Source organism: Vigna umbellata, chromosome 8 (genome assembly GCF_029865625.1).
Source record: "Vigna umbellata cultivar VRB3 chromosome 8, Vumbellata_1.0, whole genome shotgun sequence".
Classification (NCBI taxonomy): Eukaryota; Viridiplantae; Streptophyta; class Magnoliopsida; order Fabales; family Fabaceae; genus Vigna; species Vigna umbellata.
Window position 1 is genome coordinate 38967979 of NC_142172.1, and position 21138 is coordinate 38989116.

General features: G+C 30.5%; 3 protein-coding genes across 4 annotated transcripts; all 3 read left to right on the top strand.

The window, feature by feature from the left end:
* Positions 1–2532: 2532 nt before the first annotated feature.
* On the top strand, positions 2533–3508 carry LOC124829592 (AWPM-19-like family protein). Its single transcript, XM_047303131.2, has 3 exons — positions 2533–2712; positions 2826–3003; positions 3070–3508. The coding sequence occupies exons 1-3, from the start codon at positions 2586–2588 to the stop codon at positions 3305–3307; spliced, it is 543 nt and encodes a 180-aa protein (XP_047159087.1). The 5' UTR covers positions 2533–2585; the 3' UTR covers positions 3308–3508.
* A 3796-nt stretch (positions 3509–7304) lies between these two features.
* On the top strand, positions 7305–9766 carry LOC124829601 (uncharacterized). Its single transcript, XM_047303141.2, has 2 exons — positions 7305–8334; positions 9213–9766. Exons 1-2 carry the CDS (start codon positions 7617–7619, stop codon positions 9530–9532), a joined length of 1038 nt encoding a protein of 345 aa, XP_047159097.1. The 5' UTR covers positions 7305–7616; the 3' UTR covers positions 9533–9766.
* A 5974-nt stretch (positions 9767–15740) lies between these two features.
* LOC124829590 (peptidyl-prolyl cis-trans isomerase CYP21-4) lies at positions 15741–20597 on the top strand. 2 transcript variants are annotated; one of them, XM_047303128.2, is made up of 8 exons: positions 15741–15932; positions 16445–16601; positions 17190–17229; positions 17440–17490; positions 17800–17885; positions 19252–19383; positions 19502–19652; positions 20128–20597. In XM_047303128.2, exons 2-8 carry the CDS (start codon positions 16450–16452, stop codon positions 20212–20214), a joined length of 699 nt encoding a protein of 232 aa, XP_047159084.1. In that variant the 5' UTR covers positions 15741–15932; positions 16445–16449; the 3' UTR covers positions 20215–20597. The 2 variants fall into 2 exon arrangements, with proteins under 2 accessions (XP_047159084.1, XP_047159085.1); XM_047303129.2 differs by lacking the exon at positions 15741–15932 and adding an exon at positions 16042–16154.
* The last annotated feature ends 541 nt before the right edge of the window (positions 20598–21138 follow it).

The window sequence follows — 21138 nt, forward strand, 5'->3', positions numbered from 1 at the left end:
TAATTTTATTTTCTCTTAATTTAGTTTTAATATTTTTTAAAAATTAAACAATTTTGTTCTTCTCAAAATTTAAACAAAAATTAATTTATATATACATATTTACAAATACATTTATTAAATATTTTTAACGAGACTAAATTTATTTATATTTATATTTATTTAATTATATAAATATTACTTATACTCTTTAAATATATTATAAGAGTTAAATAAAAACAGTTTGGTGAAGAAATTTTTTGTGAAACCGTAATTTCTTCTTCCTAAGATCTCCACGTTAATTCGGATTTTAACGAAATTTTTTCCAGCTTTTTATTTAAAAAAAATAAATTTCATGTCATTAATTTGTTCACTTTTTTTTTAACTCTTATAAATATATTTAAAAAATATAATTCACATGTAATAATTAACTAAATATAAATATAAATAAACTTAATCTTATTAAAAACATTTAATAAATATTTGTATAATATTTATATAAAAATTAAATTTTATTTGAATTTTGAGAGGTATAAATTTTTTAATTTAAGAAAAAGACTAAATTGAGATAAAATAAAAATATAGAAACCAAATTGACACTAATACAATGATACAGTGTCACATCACATTATTATTGACATGTGACACAATGTGCAATGACAATTTAAAAAAAATAAAAATAAAAATATTTAAAAGATTTTTAAAAACTCAAAAGAACCACGTATTGACACATTACATCCTCTTTAACAATTTTGGTATCAAACTAACTACAAAAACCTAATTATTTTAATTTTTCAAAAATAAAGATTTAATTGAGACAAAATAAAAAAATAAATCTCATTTAAGAAAAGTCATCAGAAAAAAATAATAATTATGGAGTTAAACCTAATAATAATAATAATAATAATAATAATAATAATAATAATAATAATAATAATAATAATAATAATAAGATTCAAACTATCGTTAAAATTTTCAATTTTTAATTTTCAATGACATATGCAATAATAATTATAAAATTATAATTAGTAAGGTATTTAAATTCAAAATTATATTTTAAGAGTTATAAAATCAGAAATGGTAAAATCCTAATACGAATTATAAATTTTCTTTGAATTTTGTAAAGAGAAAAATAGATCCAAATTAAGTGAATTAATACCAATTCTGAATTTTCTAATTTTACATTTTAATTGAATTTGGATGAAGAGACACGTTGCGCCCAATATAAGTTGGTGAAGAGAATAAAAGTTTGTAAGTTACAAGTATTTTACATAGGTTTTATTTTAATTGAAAATATGTACATTTTAATTACATTAATAATTATTTGGATAGTATTAATTCTCAATACATATAATAATGTGAATTTTAATTGTATTAACTTTTAATTAGATTTAAGTTTTATTTAAATTAATTTCTTTCACCGAAAAGGTTAACAAGATAAAGTGGACAATAAAGAAAAAAAAATCTACACATTTTTGTGATTTTACTTAATAAACCAAACAATTAAAATCCAATCGAAACAACTAAAATATGATATAAAGTTTTTTAGGAATTTTATGACTTTCCACTAAAATAATTTTATCCAAAGTGATAGTTAGAATTTAATTTTAACAATCATTAGTTTTTTCTAGGTGTGAGTACTTCTAGTATATGATTATAATTAAAAAGTAAAAATATAGTTTTAGATGATTATGTGACAATTCATTCAGTTTTAGTAATTATTAATTAATTAAAAGATCTTAACGGTTAGGACGTAACTACTACTAACACCATTTCGTAATATTTAATCCATATATCCTTTTATCAGACTCAAGAGTTTCCGAAAAGATAAAGTAACTTAACCTTAAAAGTAAAACATAAAAAATCAAGCTTTCAACCTTGAAAAACGGTGGGTGACTTCCAAAACACAATACTTCAGATTCTCATAATATTATATTTTCGCAATTGGATAAGGATGTTTTTTTCTGGACTGAACATCTGCACAGGTGTTCAACCAATAGATATCCACACTGCACTGAACCACTCTGATAAATGAATAATACATCAACATACTCGCAAGAACTCTTCTTTTGTTTCTTTATTTGGTCAAAATCTTGCAAGAAATTCAAATACGATTTTATATTTCAGTTTTCGGACTTTCATGTGTGTTTCAAAACAGAAAAAAGATGCTGGCGACAATATTTTTTTGTACTTGTAAAATGTTTGAAAACACGAAAAATAAGCATAAAAAAATAAAAGTATCATTTTTAAGGAAAATAAGCATAATTTTAAATATGATTTCCAACAACAAAAAATAATGTTTCGGTTACATACATGAAAAACAAAACAAAACGTTTCTTTCTGGATAATGCACCGATTTATCAAACTTCTGGATTCCAATTCGAACAGAGAGAAGCAGATAATAAGAAAACACGACAAGTGTCCTGGTCCTGTGCCACCTGTACCCAAAACCAAACATGCAAGACTTTACTGGTTGACACGTGTCTTCAAAAACGTTTGGAGTCTCTATCTATATATATGGCTTCACAATGCACCTTACCATTATCCAAACAAATTCCCCGACTTTATCTAAGAAATTTGAGTGAAAAAATCAGTAGCTGCTCTCAGCAATGGCCACAGTGGGAAGGAACGTGGCAGCTCCTTTGCTGTTTCTTAACTTGATCATGTACTTCATAGTTCTAGGTTTTTCTAGTTGGTGTCTGAACAGGTTCATCAATGGCCAAACTTACCACCCTAGTAAGCTCACACTTCCTATCTCTACACCTCTTTTTGTATTATTCACTTGATTGATGTTACAAAAGTACGCCCCATGGAGACTAAAACATTAAATCAAATGACCCTGCTTTCAGGTTTTGGAGGAAACGGTGCAACCATGTTTTTCTTAACCTTCTCTATACTGGCAGCGATTCTGGGCATAGTGTCAAAATTTCTGGGTGCCAATCACATGAGGACATGGAGGAGTGACAGTTTAGCATCTGCAGGAGCAGCATCGGTGGTTGCTTGGGGTGTGACTGCTCTAGCATTCGGGTAAAGCTAGCATGGGTATAATTAAGTTGAATATTTAGATAGGAAAATGATTTGAGTATGTTGCAGGTTGGCTTGCAAGGAAATAAACATAGGAGGGCACAGAGGGTGGAGGTTGAAGATAGTGGAGGCCTTCATAATCATACTCACTTTCACACAATTGTTGTACGTGTTGCTTATACACGCAGGGCTATATAGCAGCAGATATGGTCCCGGCTACCGTGACAATGACTATCCTATGGGAGCGACTACAGGAGATCCAATGCACAAGCCTGCGCCTGTTCCTGCTACTGGAACTCGTGTCTGAACTCCACTTCTCCTCTTCCATCATCATCATCTTCTATGCTACCTTTCTGCCTTTTCTTTTCTTTTCTTTCTTTTTCTCTTTTTCTTTCCATGCCTAGAGTAACGCCTTTACCTTTGTTTTTTTTCATGTCAAAAGTCCCTTTCTACCATCACATTCTGTATATCAATCAATGCTTCTAATTTTATGAAATAATTCATGACTCTCGCAATCCTGGTGAAAATTGAACATTTATAAGAGTATCATATGAATAATATAAATTAAAGATACTTGCGTAGTAAATTTTTATGAAAATAATTATGATTATGACCTTTTTATTCAAAATCCTTTCAATCAATAAATATCTTAAAACAAATCAGACAACCAGAAACTAAAGTGCATACAAATATAATTAAAGAAGTAACAAAACTATGAATGTGTGTGAGACGACATTGTCACTTCCTCACCTTACATTATTGTAACTCAATAACGAATATTCTACAATTTCAACAGCATGGAACTCAACCATTATAGTATATATGTTTGTTTATGAACAGCTCTGCTGAATCATTCTCAGCTCTCCCATAACGTTATTACCTTCACTTCCATCTTGACATTCCTTTGCAGTAGGCTTTTATTTTAAGCCACCTGATGATTGTGGTTAAGTCCTACACCAGGACAATAATATGGAAATTAATACTTTGACAGTCCTAAAAACAATACTTTGACTCTTTTAATAATATATACTAAAATTTTCAATTAAAAAATAAAATAAATATAATTAAAATATTATTATTTTAGATCGTCTTGTGTATCAACCTATCACCACTCCAAAATAGTATATATATCGTCATTCTAGACAATTATATTTATAGACATACAATTTAAAAACTGTATTTAGTCCGACCTAAACGTTTTACATCTTCTCAAAACACTCAAATCTTTCTAAAATTCAGAAAAGTCCTTCTTTATTTTTTTTTTTGCGTTGGAGGAAACAGTGTCTCTCGTCGCTCTTTGTTCACCGCTATACTTATTTTTTTTCTTCACTCTATCTTTATATCACACTGGCGTAACTCCTTAGTTCTATACTCAATTCAACGTCATGCTTCCTTTCCTGCATTAGCTTTATGTTCATGCCATCATAAGTGGCAGATGGAAATTGTTGCCGCATGAGACATGATGAGTGTAACGTTATACACTCATTACATCCTTGTGGGTTCTTCCATGTCGGAATCAAATTCTAATTCTAAATGATAAACTTCTACAAGGTTTGAAGGATGATGATCAACTTTGGAACAATTATTTTATTTTAAACAATTATTGCCATTTAATAAAAATTACATAAAAAAGACAAAAAATAAAAATAAAAAATTATAAAATCAAAAAATGTTTTCAAGCATTTTTAAAAAATATAAGTACTTGCGATCGTTATTACTTAATATTCTCTAACCTTTTTCTAATAATCAAATATGTTTTAGTGTTTAATATTTTTTTTTCTAAATAATAATTGAAAAATATTTAAATTGTGTTTTTAAGAACTATGAGTATTCGTGTAATCATCTTAATATTCTTTTTTTTTCATTTAAAATAATTAAAAAATATTTAAATGTCATTTTAAATTTTGGATGATTTTTGTAATTAAAATATATTTAAATGTCATTTCAAACTTTGGATGATTTTTGTTTTTAAAGATATTAGTATTAGTGTGACTATATGTGTCACGAGTACTTATTACTCAGGTTCACACCTCTAAAAATTATCATAAGGATTTCTAAACAAATTTTTCAAACAATTTTTCAAATAATTATGTAATCTTGATTTCTCTATAAGCAAGATCAATCATTGTTGAGGTCAAAAAACTAAAAATATCTTTTATTTCTTTAGAATGTTATTTTTCAGAGATAATTAAACATTTTTAAAATCACATCACTTTTACGTATTTAAGTATTTAATTAAGGATACTACATTGGAAATTTAAGTATTTAATTAAGGATACTACATTGGAAAGGTAAAATGTTGATACCTTTTAGACATATAACTGATTCTAAAACCTAGAATCAAATTTTCATAGACTATATCTTTCTGTATAATTTTTCATAGTTTTTTAGAATAAACTATTGTGACATCTTCAAAATCTTTTTTTTCAAACCTGTTTTTTTAGTTTCATCGGTCCGAGTCCGATTACGATACCAAACTCGTTCACTCATGTAAACATTAACCAATATGTGACGGAAGACTTATCTCAAGCTGACTTGCGGAAATTGACATCTGAGAAGGTTGAAAGTCCAACAACTTTGTCAAAACTAAGCCCTGGGAACATCAAAGGCACGTAAAGCGAAAGTAAGAGTCAAGATGGATGAATTGTGGTTCAAACTATAGCCGCCACACGATTGAACCAAATGTATGAAAGAATAAGAAGGGTTGTTGCAGTAGTAATGTGGTAAGCGAGAGAAGGAAATACAAGCTCATGTAACTAAAACAAAGACAACTTAAAAGTAAAGTGTTTTCGTATGGGTTCTTGGCATTTCTTTTTAAATAATCTCATCTAATTAATGGGTCACACAAATCCCCTATTTTCTTCCCTCACACAGGGACAACTAGATGCAAACAAAGGCTAAAGGTTACTTTCGATTTGAATCATCCAAAGTGCTCTCATCATATACATTGTGATCCACAAACTAAGTTTGGGAAGAGACCAAGAAAGCGTTTAAGTTAGGCAAACATGGCTGCATGAAAGAAGGAATTAATGCACAAATATTGTACAGAATGCAATAGTTTATATATGGATTAAATGTTGCGTATGTGATTGAATTCCTAGTACAATGGTGGATTGTATTGTACATGCTAGTAAGGTGGGACGGGATTGTACAACATTGAATATGAATATTCAAGCTTGCGCATCCCCCAATGAGAAGAAATTTTGGGAACTTCATAGGAAATGGTTCTAATGGCCTTGAGTGTCTCACAATTATATATAGAGATAACAAATATAGTATATCTTGTTGGCAAAATGTCATGCCAAAGGAGCTAATGCAAAAGCTTGATGCTTTTGTGACCATTGAAGCTTCCAAATCAATGGGAACTTGGATTATAGTCATTTACTAAAGATTGTTGGGACAACAGTTATATCTCATAACTATTGGGATACTATTGTGTAAGACCTACCACCATCTCAGACACTAGAAGAAGATTTGTATTTGAGCAAAATATTTGAGTATGTTGTCCAATGTGTCATTGTTTATCATCACCATTTGTTATTACAAATCATGTTAATTGTAAATGTTATATATATATATATATACCTTCTTAGATAGCCATGGGAGAGAGAACACCAACGTTTGAAAATACTCGAGCTTTGAAAAGGAGGATTTTGAAGATTGCATTGTCTCTTCCATTTATACTTTTTTCAATATTTTACCAATTTTATTATGATTAAAATAACAAAATGTATTTAATATTAAGAATGGATGGTTATTCAATTCTCAATCGAGACCATGCCAATTTTATAATTAAAGAAACTATTTTCTCTACTTTTAAATATGAGCTGAAATTTATTTTAAAAATATATATAAGTAAAAGCAAACTATTATATATATTTTTTTTCAAATATAAATAAATTTGAACTTATTTTTTTTATTTAGTATCACAGTTTTCGTACTAACTTCCATCTGATTTTTATTTTTACTGGTTTAATTTTTAGTATCGAGTTGAAAGATTCGTAATTTTTACATATGATTACTAACTTTCTTAATTATTGTAGTTTTTTTCCTCATGTTCTCCAAATATGGTATATAATAATAACAATAAAAGGAAGGGATATGGTGATTAAAATAGTGTAATTAATTACATAAGTATAAGAAAAAGACACTCTTCGTAACATTTAATTAGATAAGCATGATTTGTTTTGTTAATAAAGGTAGTTGATTGTTGTATTAATTAGATGGGAGAAGGAGGTAAATTTGGGTGGGTACATGGTTTTAGCATGATGATTTCCATTTGGTGGCTGAGGAACTCAAGACTGGGAATGGAAAGAGATGAACTTTACTCCTTACAAAAGAGTACTCATCCAATTCCACAGTCTAGCCACGTGCAGCTAAACTGCGTTCCACCCCACTCCGCACGTGGCAGCATTCCATAACCGATGCTCTAAATCATTCACCTACTCCGCTCTCCACACAATCCTCAACACACAAATCTCACTCTCAAATCAAACACAACACCCTAACCATCAAATTAAAACATACACATTGTACACCACAAACTCTCAACTTCATTCATTTTTCACTTCTTCACTCCACCACTCTCCACTTCAATTTCATGCCAAATCAAAACCATGTCTGACCCTTCCACCACCCCATTGCCACATCCACCACTCTTGCCTGACCCCCACCGCCAACCCCTCCACCACCACCACCACCCCGTCCCACTCATCCAGGCCGCCGCTGCCGCTGCACCACCCTCCTCCTCCTCCCTCGCTCGAGAATACCGCAAGGGCAACTGGACCATCCAAGAGACTCTCATCCTCATAACTGCCAAGAGGCTAGACGACGAACGTAGGCTCAAAACCCCACACGACCCCACCAGGCCTGCATGTAGCTCCACCGCCTCCTCCTCCGCCAGAACAAGCGGTGAGCTACGCTGGAAATGGGTCGAAAACTATTGCTGGAGCCATGGGTGCTTGAGAAGCCAGAACCAATGCAATGACAAATGGGACAACCTCCTCCGCGATTACAAAAAGGTCCGCGACTACGAGTCCAAATCACAACAACAGCAGCATCAACACTCTCACGAAATCAAACACTTCCCTTCTTATTGGACTCTAAACAAACAACAACGTAAGGAACAAAACCTCCCCTCCAACATGGTCTACGAAATCTACCACGCCATCACCGAAGTCCTTCAAAGGAAACAAACACAACCACAATCACAAACTCAAAGACAACCACAACCACAACCGCAGCCTCCGCTTGCATTAATTACAGACTCATCACCTCCACCTCTTCCACCACCTCCCCCACCACCGGTTAGCTCAACCCCTCCGGCGGTTTCAGGTATGCATTAACACTGGCATTAGCGTTAGCAATGTGCTACACAGCTCACACACACTCTCTTACACTTTTTTTTTTTTAAGTTTTCTTTTTGACAATTTTTGGATGTTGTGTTGTGTGTGGGTTATCGGTCAAACTTGCAGGGTCTGAAAACCCTGCCACACTTAATGGGACCCATTTTCCATCTTTTTTTTATCATATGGTACGATGACCTCCATGCTATTTTAAATACAACTTGGTTTACGACCGTTGGATGAAGCTGTTGAATTCATCCAACGGCGCATGAGGAGGGTGTGGCAGTGCGGTGCTATTGGTGGCATCTTACACCACGTTGCTCCACTGCACAAAGATTCTGCTCCCCATTAAAAAATTCGGGGAAAATGTTCTGGCTTCTATTTTTTTTTTTTTCATTTCTATTAATTAAAAATAACACTGAGAGAAAAATAAAGGGCGCTACAGTACAATCATGCAGACCGGTGTGTGGAAGGGTACCACCTCATGATTGTCATGGATTTTGTGGGCTGTCCAAGAAAATAGATTCTAACTCGCTTAATCCCTCTGGGTGTAATCATTAACACAATCCTTAATCCTTAATATTAACAAAATCTCAAATCTTACTCTAAATTAAACAAATAAATAAATCTTTTCCAAGTACCCAATGCATTCTCTCATCTCATAACGCAACTCATGCAAATTAAATACTCATTAAATACCTTCACATTCAATTGGGGACTTAGTCTTTGTCACATGATATTATATATCCATCCTTCCATAAAATATAATAATACCACATCATATATATAGCTCTAACAATTAATGAACCTTAATGATAGTGATGTGACGGATATTGTGATTGTGCTGTGAAACATGTTTGATTGTAGAGAGGTCGGAATCATCAGGCACGGAACACAGTGAAGATGACGCCGATGATGGGTCGGAATCAAAACGTAGAAAAGTTAAAAGTCTTGGTTCAAGCATAATGCGGAGTGCGTCCGTGCTAGCACGAGCTCTCAGGAGTTGTGAAGAAAAGAAGGAGAAGCGGCACCGTGAACTGATAGAGCTAGAGCAAAGACGTCTTCAGATGGAGGAAGCTCGCAATGAAGTTCACCGGCAAGGCATCGCCACCCTTGTTGCAGCCGTCACCAACCTTTCCGGTGCTATTCAGTCACTCATTAATTCTGAACGCAACGGCCAAAGATAATTAATTAATTAATTAATTATAATATGAAAAATATAAAAATATATATGCTTCTATGCTTAGTTGTTTATTATTATTAGCAGTAGTGAGTGATTTATTGAAAATGGTATAATATTTATTGGCCATTCTTTTCTCTCTTAAAATTCAATTGTTGTGGTATAGTTTTGAGGAGATTTGGATATGAATTAGATTGCACATGTTGTATGTGAGCTAGCTTGTATGTGAAGGATGCTCCAATTCTTTAATGACCCTAACATTGGGACAGAGTTGATATGGTTATGTATATAATTTGATTTAATTGAATTGAATTTAATTATTGTGTGAGATTTGTTTGTTTGTCTAGTTATAGAAATCCGTATGTGGTTGAAAAGAAAAAAAAGAGTGAAATGGGCATAATGGGAATGGAAGGTAAGAGGGAGAGAGGGGTTGGTGACAAGTGTGGCAGATGGCATGGCAGAGAGTGGTAATCCATTATACCGAGAATGCAATAGAATTCTACTACTTCACTAGGGACAGTCAAAGGGTCTGAGTCAATTTCTTTTGACCACATAGGACAGGAACCCCACCACTTGGGCTTGTGTACCCTACACTTCTCTTCCACACTCTCACTCTTCCTCCTCTCATATACGCCAAAACCATGATAGACTCTCCTCAATGATAAACCCAACTTCCCAAAATGCCCCTCTTCGTCCCATCTCTCTCTCTCTTCCTGCCTAGTACAGTCTACAGTCTGCCTTTCCAGCCAGCATCTTTAACTCACCAATCCTATTACTTTATCACCGACGACTACCCACGCTTTTCTTCGTATCACTCTCCTTTTAACCTCTTTTACCAACATAACAAACACCTATTATCTTATTTTTACCATCTCTTCTACATCTCCTAATCACACCTTCCTTGCAAGTTTCAAGAGGATCACTGGATTCACTGTTAACAGGGTTTCTTTATGTACATACATACATTCTGGATATTTCCAAATATTAATAGCCAGGGAGCTACAGCCTTTTAAGCATCAAAAGGAAAATAACTCCAGGAATGAATCAAAATCATCCATCCTCTATCTAAACAGAAAAATATGAAAATATTTTACAAACTACTATTCATGCAATTATTGTTTATTTATCCTGGGTTTGAAGAAATAAAGAAAAGTGGTCACTCATCTATTTCTTTTCTTGTAATTTTTCCTTTATTAAAGGCTCTAATTTTCTACATTTTACCATTTTTTCCAATTCTTTTTTAATTTAATATTAAATATGGTTATTTAATTGTTTTCATTTTTGTTATGTTTAGGATCAGTGAAGATATCACGAGGATGATTTCTTTTTATAGATAATATAAAAGGTTTTATGATAAAACATATTATTTTGGACAAACATTAAATTTTATAATTTTGAGACTAATTGAATTTTGTTTACAATTAAAAACAAAAACTTTAAATTTCATATTAATACAAGAATTTTAAAAAATTTATACTTTAAAATTTATGTATCTTTTGTATTTTTTCCAACTCAATTGTAGTTGAATGTTGTCAACTTATTTAAAATCGAAAAATATTGTTGACATAATTCACACCAATATCAATTAAACAAATTTTAACTAATCTTGACTGAAAAATAACATAAACTTGGATGAAATAAAAAAATTTCATTATTAACTATTGTGTGATATTGATTTTTTTTTATTTGGTGGTAATTGAAATTAAAATATAAAGTTATTGCCAATGCTCCTTATTTCTACACTATGCAACTTGAATACAATGCCCTTCTTGCCAAAATGCATGGATTCCTTCTAGCAATAGGTTGCAAATGAGTTTAAATTCAAATATAATATAGATGGAAGCTTTCAAAGACACAAGGCACACTTAGTTGCCAAATAATTTCATTAAACTAAAGGTTTTTTTTTACTATCTGTGTACAACATCTTTGTTTCAAACTAAGAAATGTGCTTCTGCAATTTGGGTTTCATAATGTCAGAAGTGCATCTCTTTGTTTTATCAAATGCAACAACTTCATTATTCTTGATGTCATGTCATTTATGTACTACAACTTATTTTATTGAAGCTAAGTCACTTATTTCTAAAATTCATGTTATTTTTCTTAAAAGATCTTGCTCTTTTATGTTATTTTCATGGTGTAGAAGTGTCTTTTACTTTGAACCATAACATTCATCTTTCCCACTTGTATTCGTTTTAGAGAAAATATGTTTATGGCACCACAACCAACCCCTATGCTTTTTAATCCTTAGCTCACTACACCAATGGTTTTTCATTTGTAATGGGAAGTGACTGATATGAGATAAGGGTTTAAGAACATTTTTACAGTTTTAGTAAGTAGTCAGGTTTAATATATTTTTTTTCCTAAGACCTTGTTCTCTTTTTTCTAAAATATTCTATTCACCATTAAAGCTTAATCGAATCTAAAATCATAGTATATTTAAAACATAAATTAGATTAGATCAATTTGTGTGTAAACTCATGGATGCGAAATCGTTTTGGAAAGGTCTTTCCCAAAGGGAAAATTTTGTGTCGAAATATACCGCGAAATTTGAAAAGGTGATTTGGTCACTTCACATGTTTTGGTGCATGATGAAATTTTCATGGTGCTGGAAGAAAATGTCGTGAACTGTATATAATTCACAAAAACATGGTTAATTTTTAGAGGGTTTTTCTTGTATCTCCATAATTTTTAAATGATTGTTTTAATTTTCATAAACGTGAGTTTTAGATTACACATTTTAAAAATCTTTAGATTTTTAGAATAAACTTTCCAAAACAAGATTTCCAGAATGTTTGATGACATCTTGTAAAACGAGTTTTCTGAACAAACTTCTAACTAAACTCACTGTTTTATTCTCTTTTTCTTTGTTTTCTTCTTTTTCTTCCTCTCAAAGTCTATAAAGGTGACAGTAACAAGATCAATTCAACAAGAGAATTTCTTGCTTTCAGCATGGAGGTGCATTTAATAATCACGGCCTGCAGGAAGAAAACGCCTTTGTCGGGAAGTGGCCCACTAATATTATTGACGAAGGGCTTAATTTGGTCACATACCTATCTGGACTAGGAAATTCTTAATGAGCATGCAAATTTTAAATTGCATGTAATGAGAATTTTGTTTAATATGCAAGGTTAGAAATAGTTTAGTAATATTACGATTTCAATAATAAAATATTATTGGAGAACGTATAAATAAACACGTATGCTTTCAGGTCTAGTATTAAATTAAAGGCAGTGTTATTGAGAATCTTGAATTCGTTGCTTCATCAATGGAAAAATGAAAAATAGTATGGAAATAAAAAAATAAAAAATAGAAGGGCAAAGCACAACAGAGAAAGATGAAAAACAAAGTGAGATCCAGCCCCATATTAATGTGGATGCATTGTTTGATATAATGTGAGTGTGACAAATGTTGATGATGCAGTTGAAACAAACACAATGACACCATAACATGAGCTGGTGACAACAACAATGGTGCTCTGTTCCACATGATGTCTTTATTACTTAAAAAATACAGATTCATCGCAGTCTTCTTCTTCGCAAAAAGCTAATGGTGCCAACAATTAACTTACTCATGCTAGTACAACAAATTAAAGTTATTATATTTACAAATTTTGTCTAACTACTTTTAAAATCTAAACGTTATTTTAATTAAAAATTTTCCTTAAAATTACAAATAGTCAACTCTATGAAATTATTGATTGAAAAATGACTATAGATAATTAATTACGTCTATAATTATTCATCAATTGAAAACTCTTTTTTAAAACTAAAGTTTTTCATTAAGATAAAATTATATTTTTGAACTTTAAATCTAATTTTAACTTCAGAAAATTAACGATTCAGTAACAAATATCGTTAAAATAAATTTTTAGGTTAAAAAATGAATTTAAAATTTAATTTAACTTTATAAAATGATATTTACGTTATATGTATAATCTAAATTAATCTCATCTTAGCAACAATAATTTGAAAAAAAAAAGACTAAATCAACTTTTTTCTGCCCACCAAATTTTCAAAAACAAAGTTTAGAAAAGAAAAACTTTTAAATTTAATTTCTGGAGATAAAAAATATATATTTTTAGATTAAGAGACTAACACAAATATTTAAAATTTTCAAATTTTAAAAAGAAAAGACATTTATCTTAAATATAAGGGATTTAATTAATAGTTAAAAAAATAAATAAAAATAGTTCATAATGAAAGTTATGTAACTGCCATTAAAATAATACAAGAGCATAGGTTATATAATAAAATGTAAATTTTCAATACAAAGTAGTAGGTAATAGATATTATAGTTGAAAGTATGGTTTTGTTATTTCTTCAAACTTAAGCCATTAACACTATAGTTTCTTCGAATCTAAGCTTGGTGAGATAGATGTGCTTACAAAAGATAAGGACAAGGGTTGGTGTGTGGTCCTGCAAACATTCGAAATAGTTGAAGGTTTAGCAATGAGTCAAATAAGAATTTTAATTAATTAAGTTATATATTTTTCTCAAGAAAAAACCATTTGAGTTACGCATTTTTTAATATATAATTTATGATTAAATTATCATATGCAAGTAGTAATATCATAAGTCTATAACCAATATCTTCTATTAGAAGACTTGACAGTCTTAAGATATGAAGGGTTGTATTGTAAATAACTCAAGTGGAATGTTATTATTATTTTTTTAAAAGTGAAATGTTTTTTTGTATCTATACTTTAAATCTCCCCAGCCTAACAAATATTGAAATTAGCATAAAGTTTACATTTAATTTATAAAATTATGACCGAAACCTAAATTATGACTTAATTTATAAATTTGATTAAATTTAATTTGTAAAATGTGTATTTTATTTAAAATATTGACAAAAACACGTTTAGGTGCAGATTTGTTGCTCTGTTTGTATATGTTTTAGATTAATTTACATTTTTAAATAAGTTAAATTAATATTTTATAAATATGAAATCATTTTGAATTTTTATTTAAATTGTTATAGTTTTTTGGACGAGGTGGATTGAAAATTATTATATCACCCTTCCGTTTTTATTTATCTTTTAAGATTATTTTTGTAAGAATTAAAAAATGCAATAAGTGTAGGTATGTAAATTATTGAAAGACTAGCAAACAAGTATAAATGATAAAAAGAATAATGAGTGTGATTTAAAACTTTTATTTTCTAAGAACGAAAATTGTATATTTGTCATACTACATAGAACCAACAAGATATAAGTGATTTTTAAAATAATATTTTTAAATGCATATGTATAAAAGTATTATATTATATTATATTATATTAGAGGATTATGTCATTGTTTTTCAAATACATACTTGCTTACAACATATCATTCATACTATTATGATTACTGTTATTCCTAAACAATTAAAGTTAAAAGTCACCCCAATCTTATCTAAAATTACATACAATATTATATTAAATAAATAATTTAACTGTTTTGTTAAGATTAAAATGTTAAAAACACTTAATTATATATTTTTTATTAATAATTGTGTTGTTGAAAAATAGTTAAAATTAGCAAATTATATGAACAAGATTTAAACAACAAATTATTCAATATTTCATATATTATTTGTTTAAAGTGACAAATTTTAGTAAATCTTATTTACTCTTGCTTAGTATTTATCCACTATGGTAGAGAATGAATATGAGAAAGTCGGATGGCATCACAAACAGTGTCTCAAATATTTTTGTATTATGTTATATTAATTTATTTATTTACAATTTTTTATTATTTAACATTCTATTTTTATTTCTTTGATTAAGATAACTTTGCTTTTCACTATAATTTTTTTTTTCACTTTTTACATTCAAATCCGAACAGAAGTTTAATATTGTGCCTGATTTTAAAAAATTAAGAGAAAAGTATTAAATAAAATGTTGTTAATATTCTTAAAGAATGTCTAGGAAAAAAAATAAAAGCTATAAATATTTGATTAAAATATAAAAAAAAAACTTACCGGACGTAATAAAAACAGATAAAAATAATAACTAATTTCGACAATTTTTGAAAATGTTTCCACTTAATTTTTCTCAGATTAAGAATGACATTGAATATTGTATCTTCTCTTCCCTTCAATTTCATCCCTACGAAAGAGGGTTAAGAAATTTCGTCCTTTTGAGTGTCAAAATTGTACTCTTCCTAATCATATACAGTAATTAATTGTTATGATTATTAAGAAATTTACTAATAGATAAAATTACGCAATAAATGACCTCGGTAACATTGGAAAACTCCGGTCGGAATCCTGTACCTATTTTTCGCCTATCAGCATTGAATTTGAATCGAAGAAACGCCCACGCACACGTTCATCTTCCTTTTCTGTTTCTCAACCCAACATCGTGTTCTTTACTTATCTTCGATCCACAGGTGCCTGATCCTCTGCTTCGGGCACACACGTTCCCAGGTTCTACCTCTCACCTCCTTTTTTTTTTCTTTTTTGTTTCTTTCAAAAATATTCCAACTTTTAAAAATTAAACCGTATTTGGCTTCTAATAATTATCGGGTATTCCTTAATTTTTCTCCTTTTTCCAATTCTCTAATAAAGTTTTTTACCTTTGCCCAAATCTTAGCAGATGCAACCGTCTTCTGATTGTTGGATCTTAACCTTGTAACCTTGTATTCGATTGTGAGGTTTCTATTGATGCTGATTGTGTTTGAATGAAAAATTCTTGCTTTGATTTAGACATATGGAAAATTGCAAACTTTATGCCTTGGGGTTTTGTTTGTTTTTTGTTTCCAAGTTAACTACAAGATTTGGATGATGTTGCTACTGCTATTGAATGAATTAGGTGGTTTCTTTGTGATGGTAACATAGTCATGATAGTTTTCTTCCGGTTGAATGGATTTTTTAATTTGCAACTTTTGATTTCGTTTTATTACCTGGTAATTGATGATACCCTTGATTCTGGATATTAGGTTAAATGGCGAGGATTAAACCTCAGGCTCTGCTACAGCAAAGCAAAAGGAAGAAGGGCCCTTCTCGCATAAGTGCTACGACTGTTTTATTTTATCTTTTGATTCTGACCTTGGTTGGGTTTTTCCTATTTGCTTCCTACAGACATTGGTCCAACAGGTTAGTGAAAGATTTTCTGTTTTAGCTGTGAAGGAAGATTCTTAGTTTGAAAAATGATGGGCGATATATTTTTATCTACTCGATGGAAAACAAACAAAAGATTTGTTAAAAAATGATACATGGCTAATTTGAGCTTTAGTTTCATCCAGACTTGTTAAGCATGAATACTACCGATGATATTTTGGATGACATTGTTACTAGATAGAGGTATTTTATAGAATAGCAGGTTCTGGCTGGAGGTTTTAACTGCTTTATTGACCGAATTCTCCCCTCATTCATGGTGATGGAACCATTTAGGTTCATTCTGACGTCAATAGTTTATGTTTTGTCTCTGGTGGACGAAAGTTTGTTTGTCGAACATGAATAAAAGCTTCTCTATTTTTGCTCTGGACATTTTAGAGTGATTTTCCTTATAGGGTGGCTAGTTTAAATGGTTCAAGCATTAGTGATATGATTTCTGGTTATTATAGTATAACATAAATACTGTTGAGTGTTGATGGTTATCTGGATGTATTTCTCTCATAAACATTAGGAACTTCAGATGAACTTTCATTTTTACCTAATAATTAATTTCTTACATGCATTCAGGTCAAGATTGCAATCAGAAAGTCATATGTCCATCTCCGAGGTACATCCTTAAATGCCTTATAAAGTGTTTTCATATTTTTTCAGTTCTTTCTTTTTTCTTGTTATCTGATGCCCATGTGGAGCATTTTATCTGAGTGCAAATTATGTCTGTGTATATGTTTGTCCATCAAGATATGGATGCTGCTAGGTCTATAGTTTTTTTCATTTATCAATACAACCACACCTCTTAATCAAACTAAACTTTTGATAGGGTGACAATAACTCTGTGGACTCCAAGAAATCTGAACTGCCTGGCTATGCTGTAAGTTTGCTCCAGACCGCTAGTAATTCCTTATTTTGGATTTTTTGTAGTTAATGGTTTCTTTGGTTGGATAAATTATTTTCTTTTTCCATTTCTTGAAATTTATAAAAATATCTCCATGTATTTTATCTGTCCCCCCTGTTCAAAGATTCTTATAGGAAACAGAGTAAAAGCAAAGTGGTTTTTTTTAATTATTTGTGAAAATAAACTTTTCTTAACCAAATAGGCCCTAATTTTGATGAAGTTTAGAATGTTTTAATGAAATTATTTTGTCTTACAAGCTGTTTTTATCTTTCGTCCTTATTATAGGTTTTAAATACCTCTAAAGGTTCTATAATAATAGAACTGCACAAGGAAACTGCTCCTGAAGTTGTTGATGAATTCATTGACTTATGGTGAGTAGTTTGTTTTCCTACAAAATTATAATTTGGAGGCTGCTGGATAATTTAGGGTTTGATTCTTGTGAACTCTTTTTTTGTTTGTCGATCTTTTTGGGACTTGTGATTGGGTTGGTACTGATGCTATTGGATAGATATATAAGTGGGAAAAGTTTATCTTTGTTGAAATGAACTGATGATAGTATTTCAAGGTATGTTTAAACTAATTTTTACTTGTCTATAATCCTTAGAAACATAAAGTTGAATAAATTGCTATAAAGTAAGATGTCTGTGCAGTAATATATTTTGATTGGATCAAGTGCGTATGTGGGTGATTTTAGCTAAAATATATTGTGGTCCTTATTTGATCCAGTTTATTATTTAGGTTTTTTAATAATGTTCAATCTCAACGCATTATGAGATTATCCTTAAGATTCAAGTTTTTTCATATTCACATCATAGATAATTTTTGTCTTTGTTGTGCTCTGTTTCATCGTTATTATATCTGTAAATAAGTTGTTTATCAATAAATGACCAATTCTAACCGGATATACGTAGAGCATAATCCAATATGAGTTGGAACATTGGGACTACAGGAGTTATAGGGTCGCTTAGTGGTAAAGTTGGAAGGGAGGATGAGAGAGGTTGTGGCTTCAACTCACTCCACTAACTTTGAAAGATATAAGATTGGTTTGAAGGGTTTGGAAGAAAGGGTGGGAGAGGTTGGGAGTTCAACTCTTCCAGTAACAAAAATACTAACAACTAACAATTATCAATAAAAAAAGAAGAAGAATATTGGGACTACAGTTGCAATTGGTTATTAGTATAAATAAGTCGACATATTCAGTCTTGTATAGCATTATTTCACATCACTACTCACTTTTATCCAGAATCCCACATTTCAACAACAGGAACTGTTTAGCATGCTTATAAAACTTGCTAGAACATTTTGTAAATTTGCACTTACTAGTGTACATGTCGGTAGAGTTATTGCAGAATATGAGTCTTCAAAGCGATAAGACTGACAGATGTGGAATCTAAGTTGAGTGTAGCTGATTTGAATGTCGTCACCTTACTTATATTGGTTTTCTAACCCATTTAGTGTGACGGATGTGAAACTAGGTTGTTTTCTACAACTTTATTGTAGCCATATAGAACTCAATATGACAATACTGTCATGCCATGCAATATAAGATCAGCACTTCATGATATGACTGACAACTTTCTGTTCAATACAACTCTATGGGTGGTTTGATGTGTCTAACTTTTGTGGGTATCAATTTATGTTGGCAGTATGTTAGTCATGATTTTTAGTGGTTTTCTACATTAAATTTGTTTGAGTCTACCTGCTTATGGATCCAACCTAAGCTACAACTTTTTGCAGTCAAAAAGGGCACTTCAAGGGGATGCTTTTTCACCTAGTAATTAAGCACTATGTGATTCAGGCAGGGGATAACCATGGAGCTGGAGCTACTGAAGATTGGAACTTGAGAGGAAAGCAACATGCTATTTCTAGGTTTTCTTACTCATCTCGTTGCACTTTTTAGTTTATGATATAAATTCTTAAAAAATTGCAGTAACTATCCAGTACTTATTTGCATAATTTTCTAATTAATGGGTTTTTGATTAACCAGTATGAAACATGAAGCATTCATGCTGGGGACTTCCAAGGGAAAACACAACCACAAAGGATTTGATCTTTTCATTACAACTGCACCTATACCAGATTTAAACGAGAAACTTATTGTTTTTGGGCAAGTCATCAAGGGAGAGGACGTTGTGCAGGTGACTGAATTTACTTTATTCATGTCATGTCTGCATTATTGTGTGTGGAGATCTATTTCACTTTCCTTTTTGTTGCTTAATTTTCCGTTTCATTTTTCTTTTCCCATTAGTCAAGAATGCTTTTTGCTCATTTATTCTTATCTTTTAAAATTAATTTCAATCAATGAAGTATAAATGTGTCATTCAAAACAGATATTTTTTTGTTGTTTTTATCGCCTTGCAGGATTTTTATAATTAATTTTAAAACTAAGCTATACTTACAAAAGATGATTGTAGGAGGTAGATACCATGCAAATCTTGAGTACTGTATAAATGAAGTTAAATATTCTGAGATTTTCTATTGTTTTTGGAATGACAGTACATCAACCTGTTTGAATATCAACTGTTACTTATGTTTCTTGTTTCTGAGAAATGATGCAAATTCAAGGAGTTTCATGATAAGTTTGATATTGAATGTAACTTAATCCTGTGGCAGGAAATTGAAGAAGTGGATACAGATGAACATTACAAACCTAAAATATCAATTGGGATTCTTGATGTTACTCTTAAACAGAAGGTCTGAAGGTTCTCTCTGCTAGATAACGAGCTGTGATACTTTTTACCTGTTTTGGGACACTGGTCAAATATTTTGTACAGGGATGAACCTTGAGGAATTCGCCTTGGTTCATCTACCAAGTGTCTGAGCCTTCATGTTGTTTTTCTTATTGGATTTTTAGTTAACACAGATTATGCAATTACTTTGTCTTGCCTCATGTCATTTTTTTTTTTAAATTGGGAGAATGAGTGGGTTAGATTTGTAGGCAGAGTTTTGAATTTTGCTTGTGAAAGCATCACATTTTTATTTGGCATTACTTTTCACCTGTAACCTTATTGAGATCAGAAGATTACTTCCCTATGTACTTCCTGACTTGATCTGTCTTCTTGTATGTTTTCATTGATGGTCAATTTGGTGGTGTGTCAGAATACTCCTCAACTTTTTAAGTTACATTTCAATTTGGTTATAGAATCCATAACCATAAACTTCATACCATTGTACCAATTGGAATTTTAATCATGATAATTACAATTTATATGTTAAATATTTTTTTTTTGTTTTTTAACTCTAAGTGAAAATTCTTTTCAAAACTTTGGATCAATTTAATTTTTATATTTAGAATTGTATGAATTTAATTATTTTTAATCAAATTTTATTAAGTTTGTATGATGTTATAGATAAGTTTCATAATAGTATTTTATGATAGTAGTTTTTTCATAATAATATTTTAGTTGTTTATATTATTTGATATAAATTAAATAGATTTAATGCAATCTGGTTAAGAAAAACCAAATTTATATATTTCTAAATATTGAGGAGAAATTAATTTTAATTTTTATATAAAGTTAAAATACATTTAATCCTAATTTTATTGATTTTAATCACAATAAAAGTAATATATTTCCAAACATTTGTTTTAATTCTTGTAATTCTTAAGCTCCTGATCTGGAA

Bases quoted from the DNA above. Each gene is read 5' to 3' on its own strand.
- LOC124829592 (XM_047303131.2), top strand. From the start codon at position 2,586: ATGGCCACAGTGGGAAGGAACGTGGCAGCTCCTTTGCTGTTTCTTAAC. The intron at 2,713-2,825 runs GTAAGCTCACAC...CCCTGCTTTCAG, and splicing joins TGGCCAAACTTACCACCCTA to GTTTTGGAGGAAACGGTGCA. The intron at 3,004-3,069 runs GTAAAGCTAGCA...AGTATGTTGCAG, and splicing joins GTGACTGCTCTAGCATTCGG to GTTGGCTTGCAAGGAAATAA.
- LOC124829601 (XM_047303141.2), top strand. From the start codon at position 7,617: ATGTCTGACCCTTCCACCACCCCATTGCCACATCCACCACTCTTGCCT. The intron at 8,335-9,212 runs GTATGCATTAAC...GTTTGATTGTAG, and splicing joins AACCCCTCCGGCGGTTTCAG to AGAGGTCGGAATCATCAGGC.
- LOC124829590 (XM_047303128.2), top strand. From the start codon at position 16,450: ATGGCGAGGATTAAACCTCAGGCTCTGCTACAGCAAAGCAAAAGGAAG. The intron at 16,602-17,189 runs GTTAGTGAAAGA...ACATGCATTCAG, and splicing joins TACAGACATTGGTCCAACAG to GTCAAGATTGCAATCAGAAA. The intron at 17,491-17,799 runs GTAAGTTTGCTC...TCCTTATTATAG, and splicing joins CTGAACTGCCTGGCTATGCT to GTTTTAAATACCTCTAAAGG.